Source organism: Talpa occidentalis, unplaced genomic scaffold (assembly GCF_014898055.3).
Source record: "Talpa occidentalis isolate TD23 unplaced genomic scaffold, MPIMG_talOcc4v2.1 talOcc4.2, whole genome shotgun sequence".
Taxonomy (NCBI): domain Eukaryota; kingdom Metazoa; phylum Chordata; class Mammalia; order Eulipotyphla; family Talpidae; genus Talpa; species Talpa occidentalis.
In genome coordinates, this window is record NW_023602073.1 from 55,952,919 (window position 1) to 55,971,952 (window position 19,034).

Consider the following 19,034-nt stretch of genomic DNA (forward strand, 5'->3'; position numbering starts at 1 on the left):
ATGCACCGCTGGCAGTTTCCTCCCGCCCTTTCCCTGCCTTCCCTTTCGAACCGCCGAGGCTGATGCCCCCGCTGCCCATTGGCCGGCCGGGCGGCGTCACGGCCCCGCTGACGGCCCTCCAGCCCGCGCGCCCGCCGGCCCCCGCGCGCCCACGGCCGGCGCCCGCGGAGGAGGGGCTCGTTCCTCCCAGGTGCCGCGGGCGGGAGGGGTCACGCGTGCGCAGAAGTGCGGCGCTGGGCCGGGGCAACTCGTCGGGGGAGGGCGGGGCCGGGGGCAAAGACGGGGGCGGGGCATCGAGGGAGGAGGGTGTGGCGGGGGCAAAAGGAGGGTGAATGGAGGGCGGGGTCGTGAGCCGGGGCGGGGGGCGGGACTTGGAGTGACCCTGGCGGGGGCAGTTAACGGATGTGGCATGGGGCTGGGGGCCAGTCCAGAGGCGGGCTGGCGGGGTGGGGATTCCCTCCTGCCCCGAGGGCGGGTCTCCCTACCCAGGCGGGGGCTGCGGGGATTCCCTCTCTCGCGGGGTCTGACTGTCCGCCCGCCCCAGCCGCAGGGAGGCTGCCTTTAGCTCGGCGCCCTCCAGGCCTCTCGGAGGTGAGGGAGGTGGGGTGAGGTGGTGCCCGCCCCCCCACCCGGCTCCTCCTTCCCCCCAAGTCCTCCCCTCCCACCACCCTCCCCCCGAGCCGGTTTGTCCCCCTCCCCTCCCCTCCCCTCCTTCCCCCAGCCGCCTCCTCCTGCCGCTGCCGCTGCTTTGGCTGCTGCGTCATACGCCCCAGAGCCGCCGGGACGGAGGGGCTGGGCCTGGGGACCTCCCCAGCCTCTGCCTGCACGCCCCCCGACGCCCAGACGTGCTCTCCCCGCGCGGGGGGTTCGCCTCGGTCTCCCACGTCTGCCTCTGCCCAGCTCCCGGCGGCCCCAGCTGTCACTGGTAAGGAGGCGGCGGGAGGCGCCCGTGGGGGGGCAGGGAGCCGGGGGTCGGCGCGCAGGGCGCGGGCGGGAGAGCCTCGCGGTGCTGACATCGGGCCGGGTTGGGCCGACTCAAGTCCCTCTCGGACTCGCCGCGGTCTTGGGGAGTAAAGACTGGGACTGGGACACGCCCCCCTCCCGGGGCACTCAGGGAAGTTATCTAACCCCAAGGCAGTGAACCCCGAATTTGAGGGTGACCTGACGTAACCTGGTGCCAGGATGATTGTTCTGAATGGGACACGCGGGCCTGGGGAGGCAGCCGTTTCTACTCTAGAAAACATTTCTAGAAAAGCTCCCAAAACACATATCTGGGTAACAGAACACGCCAATTATGACACCTCTAAACAGCAGAAGGTGACAGTAGAAACTGAGTGTTAACCTGTGCTTCTGCAATCATCATTTCTGCTAAAACCTCAAGGCCAGGATATAATATCCCAGGAGAGCTCTGGAACCTTGAAAACTAGAGAACTAGATTGGGGGGTTGGGGGATGTACAGAAGAGGAGAGCAAGTCTGCAGAGTTGGAAGAGCTGGAGTTCAGAACCTCTTTAAGGGGTTCTGAGTGGTTTCCTTTCCAGGTGTCTCAGGGATTTGGAGAACTGGGGGTGCAGCTGCTTGAGTCCTTGGCAGAAAAATAGGCAAAGAAAATTGGGATAGTTTCTCAGCATTCATAACGTTATTCTTTCACCCCATTTCTGTCTAGGCCCCCCCCCAGGATGCAATGGCACAGCCCCCCCGGCTGAGCCGCTCTGGTGCCCCTTCATTTTGGGACCCAGCTTCCCCTACTCCCACCTCAGGCACCAGGCCTCGACTTTGGGAAGGTCAAGATGTGCTGGCCAGATGGACGGATGGGCTACTATATTTGGGGACTATCAAGAAGGTAAGACCTTTGACCTCTGACCTGTCACCTTTCTCCCATCCCCTTTGTTCTGGTTCCCATTTCATCCTCTGTGCTCTCCCATTCTAGGTGGACAGTGCTCGGGAGGTGTGTCTGGTCCAGTTTGAGGATGATTCCCAGTTTCTGGTTCTATGGAAAGACATCAGCCCTGGTAAGAAAGACCCTAGAGGCCTGAGTATGCATCCCATGGAAAACAGAAGTCTGACTTGGGGGACAGAAAGGAGCTTAAGAACAGGCCCCATGACCCTGTGTTCCTTCACAGCCGCCCTCCCCGGGGAGGAACTCCTCTGTTGTGTCTGCCGCTCTGAGACTGTGGTCCCTGGGAACCGGCTGGTCAGCTGTGAGAAGTGTCGCCACGGTGAGAGGGGCAGGACGCCTAAATGATCCAGGCTGCCTCTGGCCCTTCCCCTCAGCACTAGTCCTTATGCCATCTGTTCTGGCCCGAGTCCCCCCTGCTGCTGCTCTGGCCAGTAACTTCACCGCTTCCAGCACAGGGAAAGGCAACCATGGGATGGGGACGTGTGTGTATTGCAGGCAGAAGGTGGTTCAGGTACATCCTTTCTAACCAGGGGCCAATTCCAAAACCTCTGAGAGTCTCAGTTCTTGCATGTGTAAGAAAGTCATACACCCACCCCAGCAAGGCCATGGTCAAGAACTGTGCAGTGGATACAACTCTTCTATCCCAACACCTAGTGCGCACGGGGGTGTGCAGCGTGTAAGCGGTCTACCTATATTATCATTATTCAGCTTATCACCAGGACTGCCACGTTCCAAGGGCCCCAGCCCCCGGAGAGGGAGAGGGCACATCCTGGGTCTGCCGCCAGTGTGTCTTTGCCATCGCCACCAAGGTACAGGCGCCCTCCTGTGGGAAGCTCTCCCCTATAGCCTCCTCCAAACCCTTCTCTGCTCCCCTCTAAGGCTCCTGCTTGTTCTCTCTGCAGAGGGGGGGTGCGCTGAAGAAGGGCCCCTATGCCCGGGCCATGCTGAGCATGAAGCTCTCTCTGCCCTATGGACTAAAGGGGCTGGACTGGGATGCTGGACATCTGAGCAACCGGCAGCAGAGCTACTGTTACTGTGGTGGCCCTGGGGAGTGAGTAGTGAAGGGCTGGGGGTAAGGAATGAGTGATGTGGCAGGGGTTTTCCCAGGGAATGCAGGAGGAAGAACAGGGTGAGGGGAGTACTGCAGGGATGGGAGGAGGTAAGGAGCTGGGTATGGGCAGTTAAGGGGAGGAGTGTCCCGAGGCCACTAGTCCTGTGTTTACACTCAGGTGGAACCTGAAAATGCTGCAGTGTCAGAGCTGCCTGCAGTGGTTCCATGAAGCCTGCACCCAGTGTCTGAGCAAGCCCCTCCTTTACGGGGACAGGTGAGTCCAGGGGAGCCTCTCTGGGAGCCCAGGGGGCCAGTTTGCTCTGCTGCACACTCTCAGTTCCCTTTCGCCCATCTGTCTCTGACCCACTCTCTTGCCAGTCTCTGAAGCCGTCCTCGCCTGTCGCCCCATTCTTGTTTGAGTCCTCCACGGTGTGGGGTGGTTTTCGTGCATGAGGTGTATTCTCTTCCTCTTGCCCATGTCCAGGTTCTATGAGTTTGAATGCTGTGTGTGTCGGGGAGGCCCTGAGAAGGTCAGGAGGCTGCAGCTGCGCTGGTGAGCTGGGTCAGGCATGACCCCAGTGTATCTCCTCTCCCAATACTCCGTACCCGACGCACCCCAGCCTCTCACCCAGGGACTCTCCTGGCTTTTGTAATGCTTCCCAGACTGACAACTCTATGTGTCCACAGGGTGGATGTGGCCCATCTTGTCCTCTATCACCTCAGTGTTTGCTGCAAGAAAAAATACTTTGATTTTGACCGTGAGATACTCCCCTTCACTGCTGAGAATTGGGACAGTTTGCTTCTTGGGGAGGTAAGGGGTAGTGAAGCTTTGGGGGTTAGTGTGGAATAGGAAGATGTGAAGCAAAGGAGATGGGAGGCCTCACTGCTTCCTAGATTGCATTGTCCTTCCTCCCCTCCCCCAGCTCTCAGACACTCCCAAGGGAGAACGTTCTTCCAAGCTCCTCTCTGCTCTCAATGGCCACAAAGACCGGTGAGTTGAACGGAGGCCCCCAAAGAGATGGAGACGTGGGTGTGAAGCCTGGGAAGGGCTGGAACCCCAGGGAAGATAATCTCTGCAAGTTTGAGTGATGGCATGAGAGGGGGTCTCTCCGCAGCACGGATCCTGTGTCACTTCTCTCATTCCAGTTTCATTTCGGGGAGGGAGATCAAGAAGAGGAAATGCTTGTTTGGTCTTCATGCTCGGATACCGCCCCCTGTGGAGTCCCCTACTGGAGACGGAGTCCCCACCAGGTCACTGGTCCAGGAGGGATGGGGAAATTCTCAGGGCAATAATCTGGGGGTAAACTTAATGGAGATGGGGAGGTCTTTGGGGGCATCAGGGAGGGGGCTGGGGGGATAAGGAGGCCTCTTACAGCTTCCCTTCAGGGCAGGGCCCTGGGGGAGGGGTCTCACGTCCCCTGGGGAAGCGCCGGAGGCCGGAACCAGAGCCCCTGAGGAGGAGACAGAAGGGGAAAATGGAGGAGCTGGGGCCACCCTCAGCAGTGTGCAATCAGCCGGAGCCCCAGGACCAGAGGGAGCGGGCTCGTCTGCAGAGGGCACTGCAGGTACAGGAGCAGGGGGATCCCCATGGGGCAAAAGGTGGTGGGGGAAGGAGTCAAGAATTCTCTCTCAGTCTTTTGCTCCTCTTTCTAGGCCTCAGTGTCTCCACCACCCTCCAGCCCTAACCAGAGTTACCAGGGCAGCAGCGGCTACAACTTCCGGCCCACAGATGCCCGCTGCCTGCCCAGGTCAGTACTCCTCCACCCTCCAACCAGATAGGCTCCCTTGGAACCTGCAATTGTTTCCAGCCTCTGGACTTTATCACTCAGAATTCTCACCCTTTGGCTACACAATTCTTATTCTAGAAACTTCTAGAACCAATGTCTGGTCCCCAGTATTCCGGGGATGGCTGTTCCTTAGGGGTAGCGTTTGAGCTCTGCCCTTCTCAGGGGGAGAGGGTCTTGTTTCCTGCTTCAGGTCCTGACTTTCCCTTCTTCAACCTCAGCAGTCCCATCCGGATGTTTGCTTCCTTCCACCCCTCTGCCAGCACCGCAGGGACCTCTGGGGATGGTGAACCCCCAGATAGGTGAGATTCTGCCCTTTTACCTGTAACGCCCCCCTTGCCTCTGTGTTCTTAAATCCTCAGCCTCGAACCATTTCTTGCTTCCTCTGATCCACACGTGGCCTCCATTGCCTGTCAGTCCTTTTTTGCATCTGGACTCACAGTTGTCTTCTCTCCCTAGGTCACCCCTGGAACTTCACATTGGTTTCCCCACAGACATCCCTAAAAGTGCCCCTCACTCGATGACTGCCTCATCTTCCTCAGTCCCAGCCCCCTCCCCAAGTCTTCCTAGACGTTCAGCACCCCCTTCCCCCCTATGCCGTAGTTTGTCTCCTGGAACTGGGGGAGTCCGAGGTGGGGTTGGCTACCTGTCCCGAGGGGACCCCGTCCGGGTCCTTGCTCGGAGAGTACGGCCTGATGGCTCTGTGCAGTACCTGGTTGAGTGGGGAGGTGGGGGCATCTTCTGAAGAGCCTGCCCCTGCCCATCTCTCCATTCACACACACCGGCACTTTCAATACCCTGACCTCTGACCTCACCTACAGCTGGGATGTACCTGGCGAGGTAGGGAGTAATTCTCCCTACTGTCCAGGCTGGAATCCAGATGGGGAGTTGGGGAAGAGACTCTCTTCTCTACTCCCTTCATGATTCCTGACCCCTCCCCCATCCCTTTTCCCATTTCTTTTGATGTTATTTTGTTACAGCTTTTTAAATATTTTTTAAGATTATTTAACCCCTGGGGACAGAGACTGAGGGGGGGGGGGAATGATAAAGGATCCCAGACTCTATGATTGAAATAAAGATACATAAATAAATTTAGTAGCTCTGAGTTCATTCTGAAAGATGAAGACACAGGGACTGGAAACAGTCTCATCTTCCCCACCAATTCACAGACGTGCAATGAAAAAGGCAAAAGGAGAGAGAACCAAAGATAACATTTATTAGGGGCCATCACCTGGAAGTCGGGGGGCATGGACACGGCAGACGCAGGGCTCATCATGGCAGGACTGTGTTGGAGTCAGAAACTGACTCTGTAACCTGGCGCACCCAATGCAGGTACGGGGAGTTCCCCTGCTCCACGGGCAATGCGATCACCTCGGCCACCTCGTAAGGGTGCACAGAACTGTGGAAAGGATGGGGGGAGCACCCGAAGATTGACCCAAAGAAGGCCACGCCCTCAGACTGCCCAGCAAGTCCCACCTCCACAATAGGTACCCTCACCCATCTACAAGTTCTTACCGAACAAAATCTGTCAACGCGGGAACCAAGGAACTCTGGGTCTTAATCATCTAAGGGACAAAGAAACATGGCTAACTACTAGGTGGGGTTGATTTTAGGATCACCGATGAGGGACGAGGGACAAGGGTCAGGGAACTGAGGTTTTCTGGGGTTGGGGAGTGTTTCTCACCATCAGCACCTCACTGTCTTCCTCAATCTTTCCTTTCCACTCATAGCTGTAAAGGTTAGGAGAGTGTGTTTCCCCAAGGAAAAAGGCTGCCAGTCAGCCCCGAGTGTGAGGTGAACCCCCCAACTCCTATGACTCACATGGATGTTATCTGAGGAATGAGGTTGACACAGGCTGCCAGCCGCTTCTCCACCACAGCCCTGGAGGTGAAGAGACAGCCCATTCAGAGCGCTCCATGACCCGGATTTTTGCACTGGAGGCCCAGACTCAGGCTGGCAGGAAGCAACAGCTCCGCCCCCAACTCTCCACGCTCATCCTTGCGCCACACCGAGGTCCCCACCTGGCAATCTCCTTAGCGACCTTCTCATTGGGGCAGGTGACAAAGGCTGCAGACACCGAGCCGGGAACATAGCCGGAGCCCGAGGCCGGTGAGGGCTGGGGCGGAGGGCTTCCTGAGGCCATGGACAGCAGGGCTCGGGGTAGCAATAGAAGGCGGGAGGTCACAGGCAGCAGCGCCGGCATCCAAAGAAGCGACAAGAGCAGAGCGGCCTGAGAGCAAGAGGTGAAATCGGTGTTTCCCACAAACACCCCAGGAAACTTGCACCCCGGGAAGACTTCGCTTGGACACTCAGGTTCTGCCCTCCCTCTTCGGCATCCTCAAGGAAAAGGTCCTTGAAGCTCTGAGAGAAACTTGAAAAATTAAGGCAAAGGCATGATTTTCACTCGCTCTTCGGGGGCCCAACCTCTGAGAATTGGGGTACGGGTAGCGGTCGGGCCTTTGAGGACCGGAAGGGGCGGGGCCGGTCACTCACCCCTCCGCTGAGCAGGAGTACGGGAGCCCGTCCCCCTCTCATGCAGCCTGCGCAGGTAGAGGAGGGCTGAATACCAAGCGCCACAAGTGAGGCGGAGAAAGAAACCCACACCCAGGCAGAACGGCCTCTTCTTACCTGGGCGGCAACCACGTGATAAGAAACCAGCGCGCACCACGTGACGGCCGAAACCCGACCACCCCAGAGCCAGCCAATCGTGGCCCTCACGTGGCTCCGCTTGCCCCGCCTCCTGGTGAGGAGGAGCGAGGGGGGGTTGGACCAATCAACAAACGGCTCTGCAGACGTGCCTGGAAATGGCACGCCCAATGCCGTGTAAACCGGAAACGGCCCATTGCAGACTTGAGAGGCGCTGCGGCTTTCCACTGTCACGTGAGGGGGCCGGGTCCTCCCCGGGCGGCTGTAGCTCAATGAGCGACGCGAAGCAGCCAATCGCCGGCCTGTCCCGCACGCCACGTGACGAGCGAGAGCTGGCGCTAGGGAAGGGGGGCTGGAGACCCCGCCGAGTCGATGCGTCAGGTTGTGGAGTTGGGCATCATCTTTAAGCCCCAAAATGTGCCTGTTGACAGGCTCTGTTCTCGAGGCCCTAAAGAGTGGGAGGGTCAGAGGAGATTAAACCTCAGGGAGTGAAGAGAGCGCCCCCTGCCATTTTGGTTAGCACCCATGTTTGCTGGATTTGGGAATGAACCAAGATAGCTGAGAAGCCAGTTGTCCCTGGGTAGGGGGAGGTGACTGGGCAAGCACGGCCATGGCAAGATGATGGCTGGTCATGGAAGATGCGCCCTGTCAATGGCATAGAGGGTGATGAAAATGGGTCTGAGGGCGCCTCAGATTTCTTTAAGCTCCTGAGCTGGAAACAGACCGGTGAATCCGGGGAAAGGAGAAATGAGGGCTTGTGGTTGGGGATATGGCGAGAACTCCGGGAAGTAGTGATGGCAGTTTGTCATTTATCCCTTCCTGTTTCATTCTCCAGGACAGGTCTACTACCCCTCAGTCTTGGGTCTCCTTCCCTTAACCCATCCCCCTAGGAGCCAGGACCTGCCCTACATTACTTCCCTAGGGCCCAAGCACATCCTCTGACCCAAAAAATGGAGAGAGGGGCCAATGAGAGGAGATAGAGGTGGGACAAAGCAGCAGCGAAGAAGGCTCTTGTGCACCCCCTACCCAGTATTCCCCCTTCCTCCAAGGGCTTTTACAGGCTGATGTGAGTTCTCTCATACCTACCTGTCTGGGGTTGGGGACTCCTGGGAGACCTCTGTCTTTGGTTTGGGAGTTTGTCTCTGAGATAGATCTCTGTGGGGTCTCTCAGTATTTACATTGGAATCTTTCTCAGGACTGAGTTTCCTTTTTACTTTGGGGAGGGGTTCTGGGTCCTTCTCCGAGGTCTGTCAACCTCTTGAGTTTTGTGTGTGTGTGGGGGGTCTTCTGAATTTTCCATCCTTGGGATCAGTCTTCTTTCTCTCCCTCCCCCCAAGTATGGAGTTTATCTGTCTCTGGATCTGCAATTTCTTTTCTCTGAGATCTAAATCTGGGGTCTCTAAGATTCCTCTCTGCGTTTGAGTTCTCGAAGACCGAATTCCAAATCTGGGTTCTTTCTGAGTCTGGGTCTCATCTTTTTCTTTGGGTCTAGGTCTCAAGTCTTGGTCCCTGGAATCACCACCTGAATCTTGTGTCTCAGATTTCTGTGGTGATGGAGAACCTTCTTGAGCCTGGAAGCTCAGATTTTCACCTTTGACCTCTGGGGAGGACTTGGGGTATTTCTGACACTGGGGCGTTTTTTCCTCTAAATTTTGGGTTTGTGCCTGAGATTACCCCCCCTCCTCCGGGGGAGGGGGACGTGTCTTCCTCTGTGGGTCTGGGGTCTCAGTCTCTGGGCCGGTGGGCTGCATCTGCACAACTGCGCTCTTTCTCTTGGGTGTGTTTGAGTCAGGGGTCTCCTTCTCTGTGATGCTCACCGAGTAGGGGTGGGGGCTGCAGTGTCTCTCTCTCCTCCTCCTCCGGCTCTCTCCTCTCTCGCTCGCTCCCCCGCCCCCCTCTCTCTCTCTCCCGGCTGCCGCTGCTGCCGTTGGCTCCTATTCTCCTCCTCCTCCTCCTCTCTCCTCCTCTCTGCTCCTCTCAGCTCCTCTCTCCTCCTCTCTCCTCCTCCTCCTCCTCCTCCACCTCCTCCTCCTTCTCCCCCTCTCTCTCCCCCTCTTTCTTCTCTTTCTCCCCCGTCCCCCCGCCCCCTCCCCCAGGCCTGATGAGCAGGTCTCGCGCCTCCATCCATCGGGGGAGCATCCCCGCGATGTCCTATGCCCCCTTCAGAGGTACGGTGGTGAGGGGAGGGGGAGGGCCAGATGGGGGGGCATGAGGGGGAGGGGCGGGGGGGGGTGGGGGGCAGAGCTGGGGCCAGGGAGGGAGCAGCTGAAATGGAGGGAGAGAGGCGGACCGGGAAGGCAGGGATGGGAGCTATAGGAAAGGAGGGATGAGAGGCCAGAGGATAGTGATAGATGGGGGTCGGGGGGCCAGGAAAGGGTCCTTGACGGTGGGCTGGTAGGAAGATGCTGAAGGGAGGGAAAGAGATCGCCAGAGAGGGTGGGAAGGTAGAAGGACAGGGTGGGGGAAGAGATGCAGAAATAATTTGGAGGTGGGAGCTGAGAGAGAGAGATGAGGAAAATATACAGGAAATAGAAAGACTGTGTCTTAGGAAAGGGGCTACAAGGGGGAGAATGAAACCATAGGGGTGAGAAGAGAAGCCAAGAAGACGGGGGTTAGAATACGGGGGGGGGGGGCTCAGAGTGGTAGGGGGTTGAAAAAGAGAGGAAGATGGAGGGAGAGAAGAAGGGGCCAGATGGAGAGAGAGGGAGGCAGTGGGGGGGGGGGACGGAGGGTCCAGATGGAGGGAAGAGAGGAGAGTGAGGGAATGGGTTGGGGGAGGAGAGACCAGGGCAGGGGGAGGGCCAAAATATCTATGTTTGTTGAGGGGTAGGGGGGAGGTGGGCAATACAAGTAAGATTGAGTGATGGGAATGGAGGGGCAGGTTAGAACCCTGCCCCAGACTCTAACCCTCATTAAGGCCCTTGACCAGTGAAATATGCGCGCCTGGGATCTTATCTGCTTCTTTCACTTCATCACTTTTACCCCCTCCCCCACCTCCAATCCTTATTTCCATTACCCCTCCCTCCTCTGGTGTCCATCACCTATATCTTTCCCCCCATATGGTGTCCGTTCCTTATATGAGTCCCCCTCTGTCCTTCCCCTATATCCGTCCCCTCTCTGGGGTCCATTCTCTCTCCCTCCTTCTCTTCTATCTGGAAGCTCCCCTGTATCTCTACCACTCCTCCACCCCCTCCTTCTTGATCCCCTGTTCTGGTTCCCCTGTTAAGTCCACCTCATTTCCTCTGCCCCATGTCCAGGAACTTATCATTTCTGCTTCCTTTTCTCTTAGATCCATCCCTGTTATTTGTCCCCTGGCCCACCCTCTATTCTCCACAACGTTCCCCATATCTTGTTACTAGTCTGTCCTACCCATGTTCCCTTAATAATCCAACTCTTATCACCCCTTCCATTTCTGTTTCCTCTGCTTCCTGGAGTGTTGGACATCTGGGGTGCACAGACACAGTTGTTGATGGCTGAAACTGGGCCTTCACCAGGTCCTCATCTGATCCCTGTGGGATTTCTCATCCTAGTAAATCTCCTTTCTCAGCTGTGTTCCTCTGTCTCTTGCATCTGCCTCCTAGAATCGTCCTTATTTAAGTCTAGACAATATGTGTGTATGTGTGTGTCCAGAGTTGCTTCTAAGTTAAGTTCCCTGTGTCCTTCCCTGCTCCCAGAAGGAAGGTACCTACTTCTCCAAGTCTAATCTGCCTCCCTGTGGCTGCAGTTTAAACCAGCCTCTCCCATAATGAACATGTGTATTGATAAATTTCTCCTCTGGGGTTGCTCAGAGTCTGAGTGGTGGACATGTTGCCTGCAGTGTCTGCAGCCTCAGAGCCTAGATACTGGTGATCTCCTATCAAGAGGGTACTGGTTATGGCATTGAGATAGTGAGAGTTTCAAAGTGCTGAGTGTCTAGTTAACTAAATTCTGGGTGTTCATTTCTGACTCCAGCCTGCAGGTTGGCTAAGTTGAAGGACCTGCTTATAGACAGAAAGGGACTAGATTTTTTAGCCTCTGTGGGGCATTCAGTTGCAATGAAACTCGAAGACATGGCACTTGCCCTGCATATAGCTATGTTTAATTATTCTGGAAAGATGACAGATTTTGGTTTGTCTTCCTCTACACACTCTCTCACTCTGATACGTTGAGCCGAATTTTTATCATTGTTGTCAATTTGACTTTTCTTCCAAAGGGCTTGTCCCCTGCATTCCTGTGATGGAGTGTGACATCAATATTAAAGGAGGGACAGTTTGCAGGGATGGGGGCAAAAGAAGAATAGCCAGGTTGGGGAAGAGAGACCCTGGGAGATGTCTCTGAGCATGGGTGACCCTTAGTCTACTTCCTCTTCTGGAAGTTTTGTCCCAATCCCCAGGTTGAGTCTTTGGAGGCCCCCCTCTATGTCACGAACCTGGATCTTTCATTCTTCCCTCCCTTCTTTCCTTGTCAGGCTCCCCACTGTGCCTGGTGAGGTTCCTAACCTATGGCGTTGGTGTCCATCCTGTCCATGGAGACTAGGTGGGGAGGGGGGCAGCATAGAATCTTTGCTCTCTGGGCATGGAGTGGGGGAAGCAATCAGTTCTGTCACTATTCATTCAAACAAGGGCATATTCCCTACCTCCTCCCTCCCTGGCTCCTCCACAGCCAGATGCTGACAGGATCCATCCTCCCCCTACCACCAGAAGAACTAGAACTTTCCTTAGAGGATGAGCAGGGTTGGGCTAGGGGAGGAGGGGGTGGGGGGTGGAGAAGAGGCAGGAGGGGAGGCCCTCTCCTGTCTCTGATTCTGTGAACAGGTAAGCTTCCTCGTTTCCTTTACTCCAGATGTTTGGCTCACAGCATCTCATGACCCAAATGTTCCTGCCCCAGCCCCATCCTTCTTCCTCACAGTCTTGTAGCTTCCCTGCTACTCTTGCAGATGGGTGCTGCCACCTTCCAAGACCTTGTTTTCTGCAGTTATTTGGATGCCCTCCCTCTGTGTGTTTTTCTTCTGCCAATGGTGCCATACCCTCCACCTCTTAATTTTTCTGAAGTGGATGGAGAGCACCTTCATCTTTTTCTGCCCCCAAACTTGTACACTTTCTGTTATGCTATAATTCCCCTCCCTGAGCCACCCCCTCTGTATTTATTCCCCCAAGTCTGCAGAGCCCCTGTGATGTGATCCCCCCCCAGATATAGAGGCTTATCTTTTGTTCCTTTTACCAGGTGCTTCAGCCTCATCTGTGAGTTCCTCAAGGCGGGTAGAGTCTCCTCCCACTTTTATGGACTCTTTTGTCATTTTAGGCCTCCCAACTGCCTAGAGTTTCCCTTACTGTTTCTGTGTGTCTCTGTCCCCCAGATGTACGGGGACCCCCTATGCACCGAACCCAATACGTTCATTCCCCATATGATCGTCCTGGTTGGAACCCTCGGTTCTGCATCATCTCGGGGAACCAGCTTCTCATGCTGGATGAGGATGAGGTGAGCAGGGGAAAAGAGAAGCTGGGGAAAAGACCTCTGGGTCCCGTGGGAGAATGTAGGAAGATAGATGGAGAGAATCCTCAGTGAAGGGGTGAGAGACAGAGAAGGCACAGACGAGAGAAACTCTTGTAAGCAATGGGAAGAAGGTGGCCACTGATACTCCGGTTGGGATGTGATAAAAGGGGCATGCTCGCCTCTGCTGGGGGGATCTCTGAAGCCATGTAGTGTTTGGGGGGCAATGTGGTTCTGAAGATTTGGGAGTGTCTCCTTTCACCTGATTATGTTGTGGGATAGGTTAGAATGGGAAAGCAAAACTAAAGGGCTTGGAGAAGGGTGAAAAAATGGGGATCACTTTGGGGGATCACCTCCAAAATGATCCTCAGGACCCCTCTCTTCCCCCACTGAGCAAGACTCATCACTCCCAGGCCTTCTTCCCAGAGTGCAGGGAGGGCAAACTGACAGACTCTGAGAACTAGTAAGGGAGAGTGGGCTCTTTGGGTAACTTGGGGAGGGGGTAAGGGGAAGGGGGGGTGCTGGAGGGAACTGGGAGAAATAAGAGGTCAGTGGGCCTTGGCGTGAATGAGCAGTGCCTGGGTTTAGAGAGAACTGAGAAGACTTTTCACCCAGGATTGGTTGGACATTAGGAAGGACTGTAAGAGAGGAGATGGCTGGGGATGAGGTAACGGTAGGGGTGTGGTTAAAGGAGGAGGCGGGAGGAGACTGGGACCGAGAAAGAAAGTGGTGGTGGGCATGTGAAAGATTAGAGCCAGAAGTGTGGGTCAGCAGAGGAGGTTCCATCAGAGGAAACGGGATTCAAATGTGAGGGGTGGATGCATGCCCAGAGGTGTGATTCAGGGAGTGGGGGTGGCTTTGGAGACTGCATTTACAGAGTAATAGGGTAGCTGATGAGGGATGATGTTCCCCCAAAAGCTGTTGGGGAGGGTGTGGTGAGGCAGGGCTGGAATTGGAGTTGGGACTAACCAGGGCTTCTAGCGACCAAGTGAGTGTCACCAGGAACCAGGGTTTCTGGGGGACAAGTCAGTGTGTGGAGAGACCTTCCCAGCCACAGAGTAAAGTCTAGGTGGCCAGCAGAGGCCACGGTAACTTTAAAGGGAGAAGTGGTTTGGGAGTCTTACGTTTTAGTTTTAGGCACTGGGGGGCTTTTGAGTGATTCACTAGTGATTACTAGCCTTGCCCTAGGATTTGGGTTCTGTAGGATGAACTGGGGGAAACCAACAGGAGTGGGCACTGTTGTGAGGAAGAGGAGGACAATGGTGAGGAGAGGTCCAGGGGACGCGTGGCCAGCAAGCTGAGGGGCATCAGTAGTAGCCAGAGGTGGGCGCAGGGATCCTGAAGAGTTGGGGGGAGATGGATGGAGTTGGGGAACTGAGCAGTGTGCGGTGCCACAGGGAGTTTGCATTGGATGGGCAGTGGAACTCTGGGGTAGGGACTGGTGGAGGGGGCTGGGGCCCCAGTAGAGGTGGGGATGGGGAAGGAGGTAAAGGGGTAATTGGGGGTGAGGCTTAGAGAGGGGTCAGGGCTACAGGGAAGGGATAGGTTGAGTGGGGGAGGGGCGCGGGAAGGCGATGAAAGGTGGGGGGAGGTGACCAGGCCCTCGGGGAGGTGGGGAGGTTGGGTCCCAGGCTGGCCGCAAGCCGGGCCGTGGGAGGGAGACAAGCTGTGGATCCTGATTATAAATGCAGCTTCTGCTACCCCCGTGACAGGCACGGAGGGAGGGAAGGGGGTGAGGGAGGTGGGAGGTTGGGAGGAAAGCAGGGAGAATGGAGGAAGTGAAGGTCAAGGGGAAAGTGGATTCAGGGAGTAGCCAAGCCCCGAGGGGTTGGGGAAGAGCTGAGTGGGGCTGGGGGGGGGCGTGCTCTGGACCGGGTTTCAAAAGCGAGGGAGGGGGGAAAGGGGAGGGTGGCTTGGAGGGAGCCAGGAAGAGGGGCCGGGGGAGAGAGGGAAGGAGGCTTCGACTCGCCCAGCGACGCGGGCAGGGTGTGGAGGGGCCGGGGCCTACGGCGGGCGGCCCGGCGGAAAGGGAGGCGCCCCCTCCCTCGGTGGGGGAGGGGACGAGGAGGGCCGGCCCGGGCCAGTGAGGTCTGACACACCCCCGCATCCCCTAGATACACCCCCTTCTGATCCGGGACCGGAGGAGCGAGTCCAGCCGCAACAAACTGCTGAGACGCACGGTCTCCGTGCCGGTGGAGGGGCGGCCCCACGGCGAGCATGGTACGGCGGCCGAGCAGGTTCTCGAGCCCCGAACAGTCGCGGGGAGAGGGCCGAAGGGGGACCGGGCTGCAGGGGCGGCGGGGAGCCGGGGAGCCGAGGGAGCTGTCAGGGGGTGGGAGGGGGCGGACACCAGGTCTCGCACCCCGGGAGCGGGAGCCCGGGAGGAGAAGGCGCCCTCCTCTGGGGTGTGCCGCGGGGCGAGGCGCTGTGGGTGAGAAGCCCAGTTGGGTCCTTGCTCGCTCGCGCTCCCTTTTTCCTCTCCAGCAGCGAAGTTTGACTGCTTTCCTGGCGCTTGCAAAAAATAGTCTCCTTAGATCTTTCGCTTCCTGTCCGAGTGTTCCTGTCCCTGCCCCTCCCGGGCATGGGTCTGGGATTTTGGCGTTAATGACCCAGTTTCTGTCCTCCCCCCAGACCTCTGCCCCACCCCCGCGCTCTGGATTCTTCTTCCAGACCTTCTGGACTGTGGAAGTCCCTCTTTTCTTGTCCCCCCTTTTTCCTTCTCATGGACTGCTTCTATTTTCTGCGATTGTATCACCCCCTTTCTTTTTCCTCCCCTATTTCTTTTATCTCCTCCTCTTGATTCCTGTCTTTCCCTCTGCTCCCGGTGGAACTCCATCAGACCCCCATCTCTTTCTGTCTGTCTGTAAAGCTATCTGCTCAGTTTGTCTCTCCAACTCTCTCCCTCTCTCCATCTGTCTCTTCCCCTCCCTCCCTCTTTCTGCCCCCCCTCCACCCCCCTCTTTAGTCATTTAAAAAAAGATTTTTGTCTTCCTGAGAAGTTCGCTTAAAAGGTTTCCATGGGAACGGTGAGGGGAGATGAAGGCAGAGAACAGAGATCTGCAGCCAAGGTGCAGCGAGATGCCCTCAGCCCCCGGAAACCCCCTTGTCACTGCCCCCTACCACTGCATCCCCCCTCCAGGACCAGTGATCCAGACCTTCCATTAGGCCCCCCGACCCCTGGTGACACCCCTTCCATCAGCGCCCTCTCCCCTTAGGGGTCCTAACATCCAGTGGTTCCTTTCAGCCTCTTCTTGAGAGGCCCAAGCGTCCCCGCCCTTGGGGGCCAGCTCTGAGACCCTGGGTGGGTGGCGGGTGCTGTGGTGGGAGCACATCTGTGTGAGGCAAAACCAGTTGGTGGTGTGGCGTGTACAAAGTGTGTGATGTCTGTCACATCTGTGTGTGTCGTGTCCGTGTCTGGAAACGTTTGCGTGTACACGTGTACACATGTGCACGCCTGTGTGTCCAGGCCAGAATGGTCACATACTCACGGAGCATGGCTGTCCTATGTCCTGCGGTTGGCTGGATCTGCTCTCATAGTCACCGTCTTTCCCCTTAGCCCAAGGACTCAGGGTGCAGGGGCTCCGGCACGGATCGCCTGTGTTTTGGGTGGGGGTACCCATGTGTGTGCACTTGGGGCTGGTATGTGGAGCCTGTGTTGGGGCCGCTAGGGGTTGAGTCCAGGAGCGTGTGTGCGCGCACATATGTAGGTCTCTCTATATGTATGTATATATGGGGGAGGGTGTCGTGCAGGAGGTGAAAGTTGATAGCCGGCGACGTTTGGGGCTCTCAGGGGGCGCACGGAATGCGTAGAGAGCAGGGAGGATGCGCAGGGGTCGCGAGGGTCCCCGGGGCCTGGGGGCCGGGGCCGCGAAGGCGCGTGCCGAGGCCGTGGCCGCCGGAGCCCAGGAGAGGTCGCCGGACCTCGGAGGGGCACTGGCGTTCCGGCTCCTCCTCTGCTGGGTGGAGCCGCCGCCCCTCGCTGCCGCCGCGGCTTCTGGTGGTGGGGGTCCTGCTCCGGAGGGGATGGTAGGAGGCCCGGCGGCTTTTGGGGGTCCCTTCGCCCCCCTCCCCCGTCTCTCTCGCTGTCTCCGGGCGACGGGGCTCGTGACAGAGGCGGCCACGGCAGCAGCGGTCGCCTAGCAACGGCGGCGGGGCCCGGGCAACGGCGGCAGCGGCGGGAGCGGCGGCGGAGGGAGCCGTTCCCGCGGCCGTCACCGCGCGGCCGTCCCGGCCGTCCCGGGCCCCGCCGCCGCCCCCACCGCGCCGGGCGCGCGAGCCGGGCCGCGCCGCCCCCTCTCCCGCCGCACCCGCCCCTCCCCCGCGCGGGGGGAGCCCCTCCCCCACCGGGGACACCCCCGACCCCAGGGGGCGGCGCGAGGTAAGGGCGGGGCCGGCGGGCGGGGCGCGCGTGGGGCGCGCGTGGGGCGGGGGCGCGCGTGTGCGGGGGCGCGGGGGGTGGGGAGGCCGCGGCGGCGGCGGCAGCTGCTCCCTCCGCATGTTCTCGCTGCATCTTCCGAGTGGGGGGAGTTATGGTAACCGGAGGGGGGCGTCGGAGGTCGGAGGGTGGGGGTCGGGGACCGGCCGCGGGGCGAGCGCGCGGGGGCGGCCGGCGCGGGGTGGTCTTGCCGCCCCTCGGTGGAGGCGGCAGCCGGTGTGTCCTCGTGTGTGCCCCTGTCCGTGCCCGGGTCCCCTGTGTGTCAGTGCCATGTGCACATGGGACACAGTTCCTCATGCACACATGTGCAGCCAGCCGCGTGCAAGCCTGTCCTGTCTCCTCCTGTCTCTTCCCGGTCCTGCCTGGGGGGCTCGGGATCAGCTGTGGGCCAGTCCGTGCCGCTACTGAGACATGTCACCTCTGACCCTTGAGCATGCATGTCCCTGTCTGGGGCTCACCTCCCGGCCTGTCCTGTGTGTGGGGATGTGTGGCAGCGCGAGCAGGATTTTGTGTCCCTGGTGGCAGGTGTGTGTCTTTGCATGTGTGTTCCATCGTTGGCCTGGGTATCTGTGTCAGTCCCAGCATGGGTGTCCAGGGTGTGTCTGGATGTGGGTGGTGTGCAAGTGGGGGCAGAGAGTAAATGTGTGTGAGAGTGTTCCTTGGAATCCTATCATGTCATCGAATACCTTTGAGCTAAGCAGCTGTGACCCCCTGCTTGGTCAGGGACAGGAGCCAGAGAAGCTGAAAAGGGAAAGAGTGGGATAAAGAGGAAAAGTAAGGAGAAAGGGGGAGAGGAGGAATGAGAGAGGCTTGGAGGGAGGGAAGAGAGCCAGAGAGAAAGGAAGGTTAGCTGGAGAATCAAATGTGGGAAATAGTTCAGCCAGATTTAGAAAAGAGAGGATGAGGGAGCTTAGATGGGGAGGAAGGGGCTTAGGAGCGGTGGGGGGAGGGGGAGAGAGTGGAGTTGGGCCTTTGGGTAAAGAGATCTCTGAGAGAAGAAAGGGGCAAGGTGGAAGAGGGCACCAGGTTGGTGTAGGCTGCAGGCGCTGTAGGAAGGCCACTCAGGCGTGGAGACTGGCTCACGTGAGGTCTGTCACTTCAGGGACTGTCATTAGAGGTTCCTGTCCCCAGCATAGTTTTGCCCCCCATTTCTCTGCTTTCTGTGCCACTCTGTCCCTCATCCTGCTCTGGCAGCCTCCCTCCCCTGCTCCCCTTGAGAATGCCAGCTGGGTGTGACAAGGAAGAAAGCCCAAAGGGAAGGTTAGGGATTTGGGGGGTTCGTGGGGAGGGGGGAGATTCTGTGGGTGATGGCATGATTAGAGAGGTTGGAGAGGCGGTAGTCAAACCCTTGCTCTGTGTGTGTGTGTGTGCGTGTGTGAGTGCGGTTGTGTGTGTACACAGGGTGTGTACATGTGTGGGTGTGTGCACAATGCCTGTGTTACGGGTCTGTGTAGGTGGCTGTTATGTGTGTGCATGCGTGTATACATCGTGCAGGGATGGGACAAGGAGACTCAGGATCACAGTGTATGCTTATCAGGTTTGCTCTGTGTGTACACACGGGTGTGTGCTGTTTTCTGTGCATGTCACTGCATGCAGCACTAATAGCAGGATGTCCTGTGTTTCTGTCACTCTGCCCCCTTTTCTTATGTGTTTCTGCTTTTCTTTCCCTTGCGGCAGTCTCTGCAAGCGTCTGTGTATGTGGCCTCTGTGTACCTGTGACTTATGTGTGAGTTCATGGATCTTAGTTCCTG

The 19,034-nt window shown here is 57.8% G+C and overlaps 3 protein-coding genes across 11 annotated transcripts in view; 2 read left to right on the plus strand and 1 right to left on the minus strand.

Annotated features, from left to right (window-relative positions):
- Window positions 1-725: 725 nt before the first annotated feature.
- PHF1 (PHD finger protein 1) lies at window positions 726-5,820 on the plus strand. 3 transcript variants are annotated; one of them, XM_054698722.1, is made up of 15 exons: window positions 727-925; window positions 1,665-1,841; window positions 1,929-2,010; window positions 2,122-2,217; window positions 2,607-2,707; window positions 2,801-2,949; window positions 3,128-3,223; window positions 3,434-3,502; window positions 3,637-3,760; window positions 3,873-3,940; window positions 4,096-4,200; window positions 4,325-4,514; window positions 4,603-4,697; window positions 4,958-5,035; window positions 5,193-5,820. In XM_054698722.1, exons 2-15 carry the CDS (start codon window positions 1,683-1,685, stop codon window positions 5,476-5,478), a joined length of 1,698 nt encoding a protein of 565 aa, XP_054554697.1. In that variant the 5' UTR covers window positions 727-925; window positions 1,665-1,682; the 3' UTR covers window positions 5,479-5,820. The 3 variants fall into 3 exon arrangements, with proteins under 3 accessions (XP_054554698.1, XP_054554697.1, XP_037375422.1); XM_037519525.2 differs by having other exon boundaries at window positions 728-925; window positions 4,955-5,035; XM_054698723.1 differs by lacking the exons at window positions 4,958-5,035; window positions 5,193-5,820 and having other exon boundaries at window positions 726-925; window positions 4,336-4,514; window positions 4,603-4,673.
- Window positions 5,821-5,891: 71 nt separating this feature from the next.
- Window positions 5,892-7,425, minus strand: CUTA (cutA divalent cation tolerance homolog). 3 transcript variants are annotated; one of them, XM_037519527.2, is made up of 6 exons: window positions 7,227-7,425; window positions 6,755-6,963; window positions 6,555-6,614; window positions 6,418-6,463; window positions 6,249-6,298; window positions 5,892-6,132 (listed from the first exon to the last, which is right to left on the minus strand). In XM_037519527.2, the coding sequence occupies exons 1-6, from the start codon at window positions 7,266-7,268 to the stop codon at window positions 6,006-6,008; spliced, it is 534 nt and encodes a 177-aa protein (XP_037375424.1). In that variant the 5' UTR covers window positions 7,269-7,425; the 3' UTR covers window positions 5,892-6,005. The 3 variants fall into 3 exon arrangements, with proteins under 3 accessions (XP_037375424.1, XP_037375423.1, XP_037375425.1); XM_037519528.2 differs by having other exon boundaries at window positions 5,893-6,132; window positions 7,362-7,423; XM_037519526.2 differs by lacking the exon at window positions 6,249-6,298 and having other exon boundaries at window positions 5,892-6,113; window positions 7,227-7,382.
- A 1,854-nt stretch (window positions 7,426-9,279) lies between these two features.
- SYNGAP1 (synaptic Ras GTPase activating protein 1) overlaps window positions 9,280-19,034 on the plus strand; it is a 31,406-nt gene continuing 21,651 nt past the window's right edge. For 4 of the 5 annotated variants that reach the window (XR_008553199.1, XR_008553198.1, XM_054698725.1 and 1 more), the window contains exons 1-3: window positions 9,466-9,547; window positions 12,715-12,836; window positions 14,963-15,068. Coding sequence is in view for 3 of the 5 variants with exons in the window: in XM_054698725.1 (XP_054554700.1) it covers window positions 9,481-9,547; window positions 12,715-12,836; window positions 14,963-15,068 (295 nt within the window). In the remaining 2 variants the exon portion in view is untranslated. Of the gene's footprint in view, window positions 9,548-12,714; window positions 12,837-14,962; window positions 15,069-19,034 lie in introns of all 5 variants that reach the window. The other variant, XM_037519530.2, reaches the window with a different exon arrangement.

Bases quoted from the DNA above. Each gene is read 5' to 3' on its own strand.
- PHF1 (XM_037519525.2), top strand. From the start codon at position 1,683: ATGGCACAGCCCCCCCGGCTGAGCCGCTCTGGTGCCCCTTCATTTTGG. The intron at 2,708-2,800 runs GTACAGGCGCCC...TTCTCTCTGCAG, and splicing joins TCTTTGCCATCGCCACCAAG to AGGGGGGGTGCGCTGAAGAA. The intron at 3,761-3,872 runs GTAAGGGGTAGT...CCCCTCCCCCAG, and splicing joins ACAGTTTGCTTCTTGGGGAG to CTCTCAGACACTCCCAAGGG.
- CUTA (XM_037519527.2), bottom strand. From the start codon at position 7,268: ATGAGAGGGGGACGGGCTCCCGTACTCCTGCTCAGCGGAGGG. The intron at 6,615-6,754 runs GTGGGGACCTCG...CTTCACCTCCAG, and splicing joins GTCGCTAAGGAGATTGCCAG to GGCTGTGGTGGAGAAGCGGC. The intron at 6,299-6,417 runs GTGAGAAACACT...TTTGTCCCTTAG, and splicing joins AAGACAGTGAGGTGCTGATG to ATGATTAAGACCCAGAGTTC.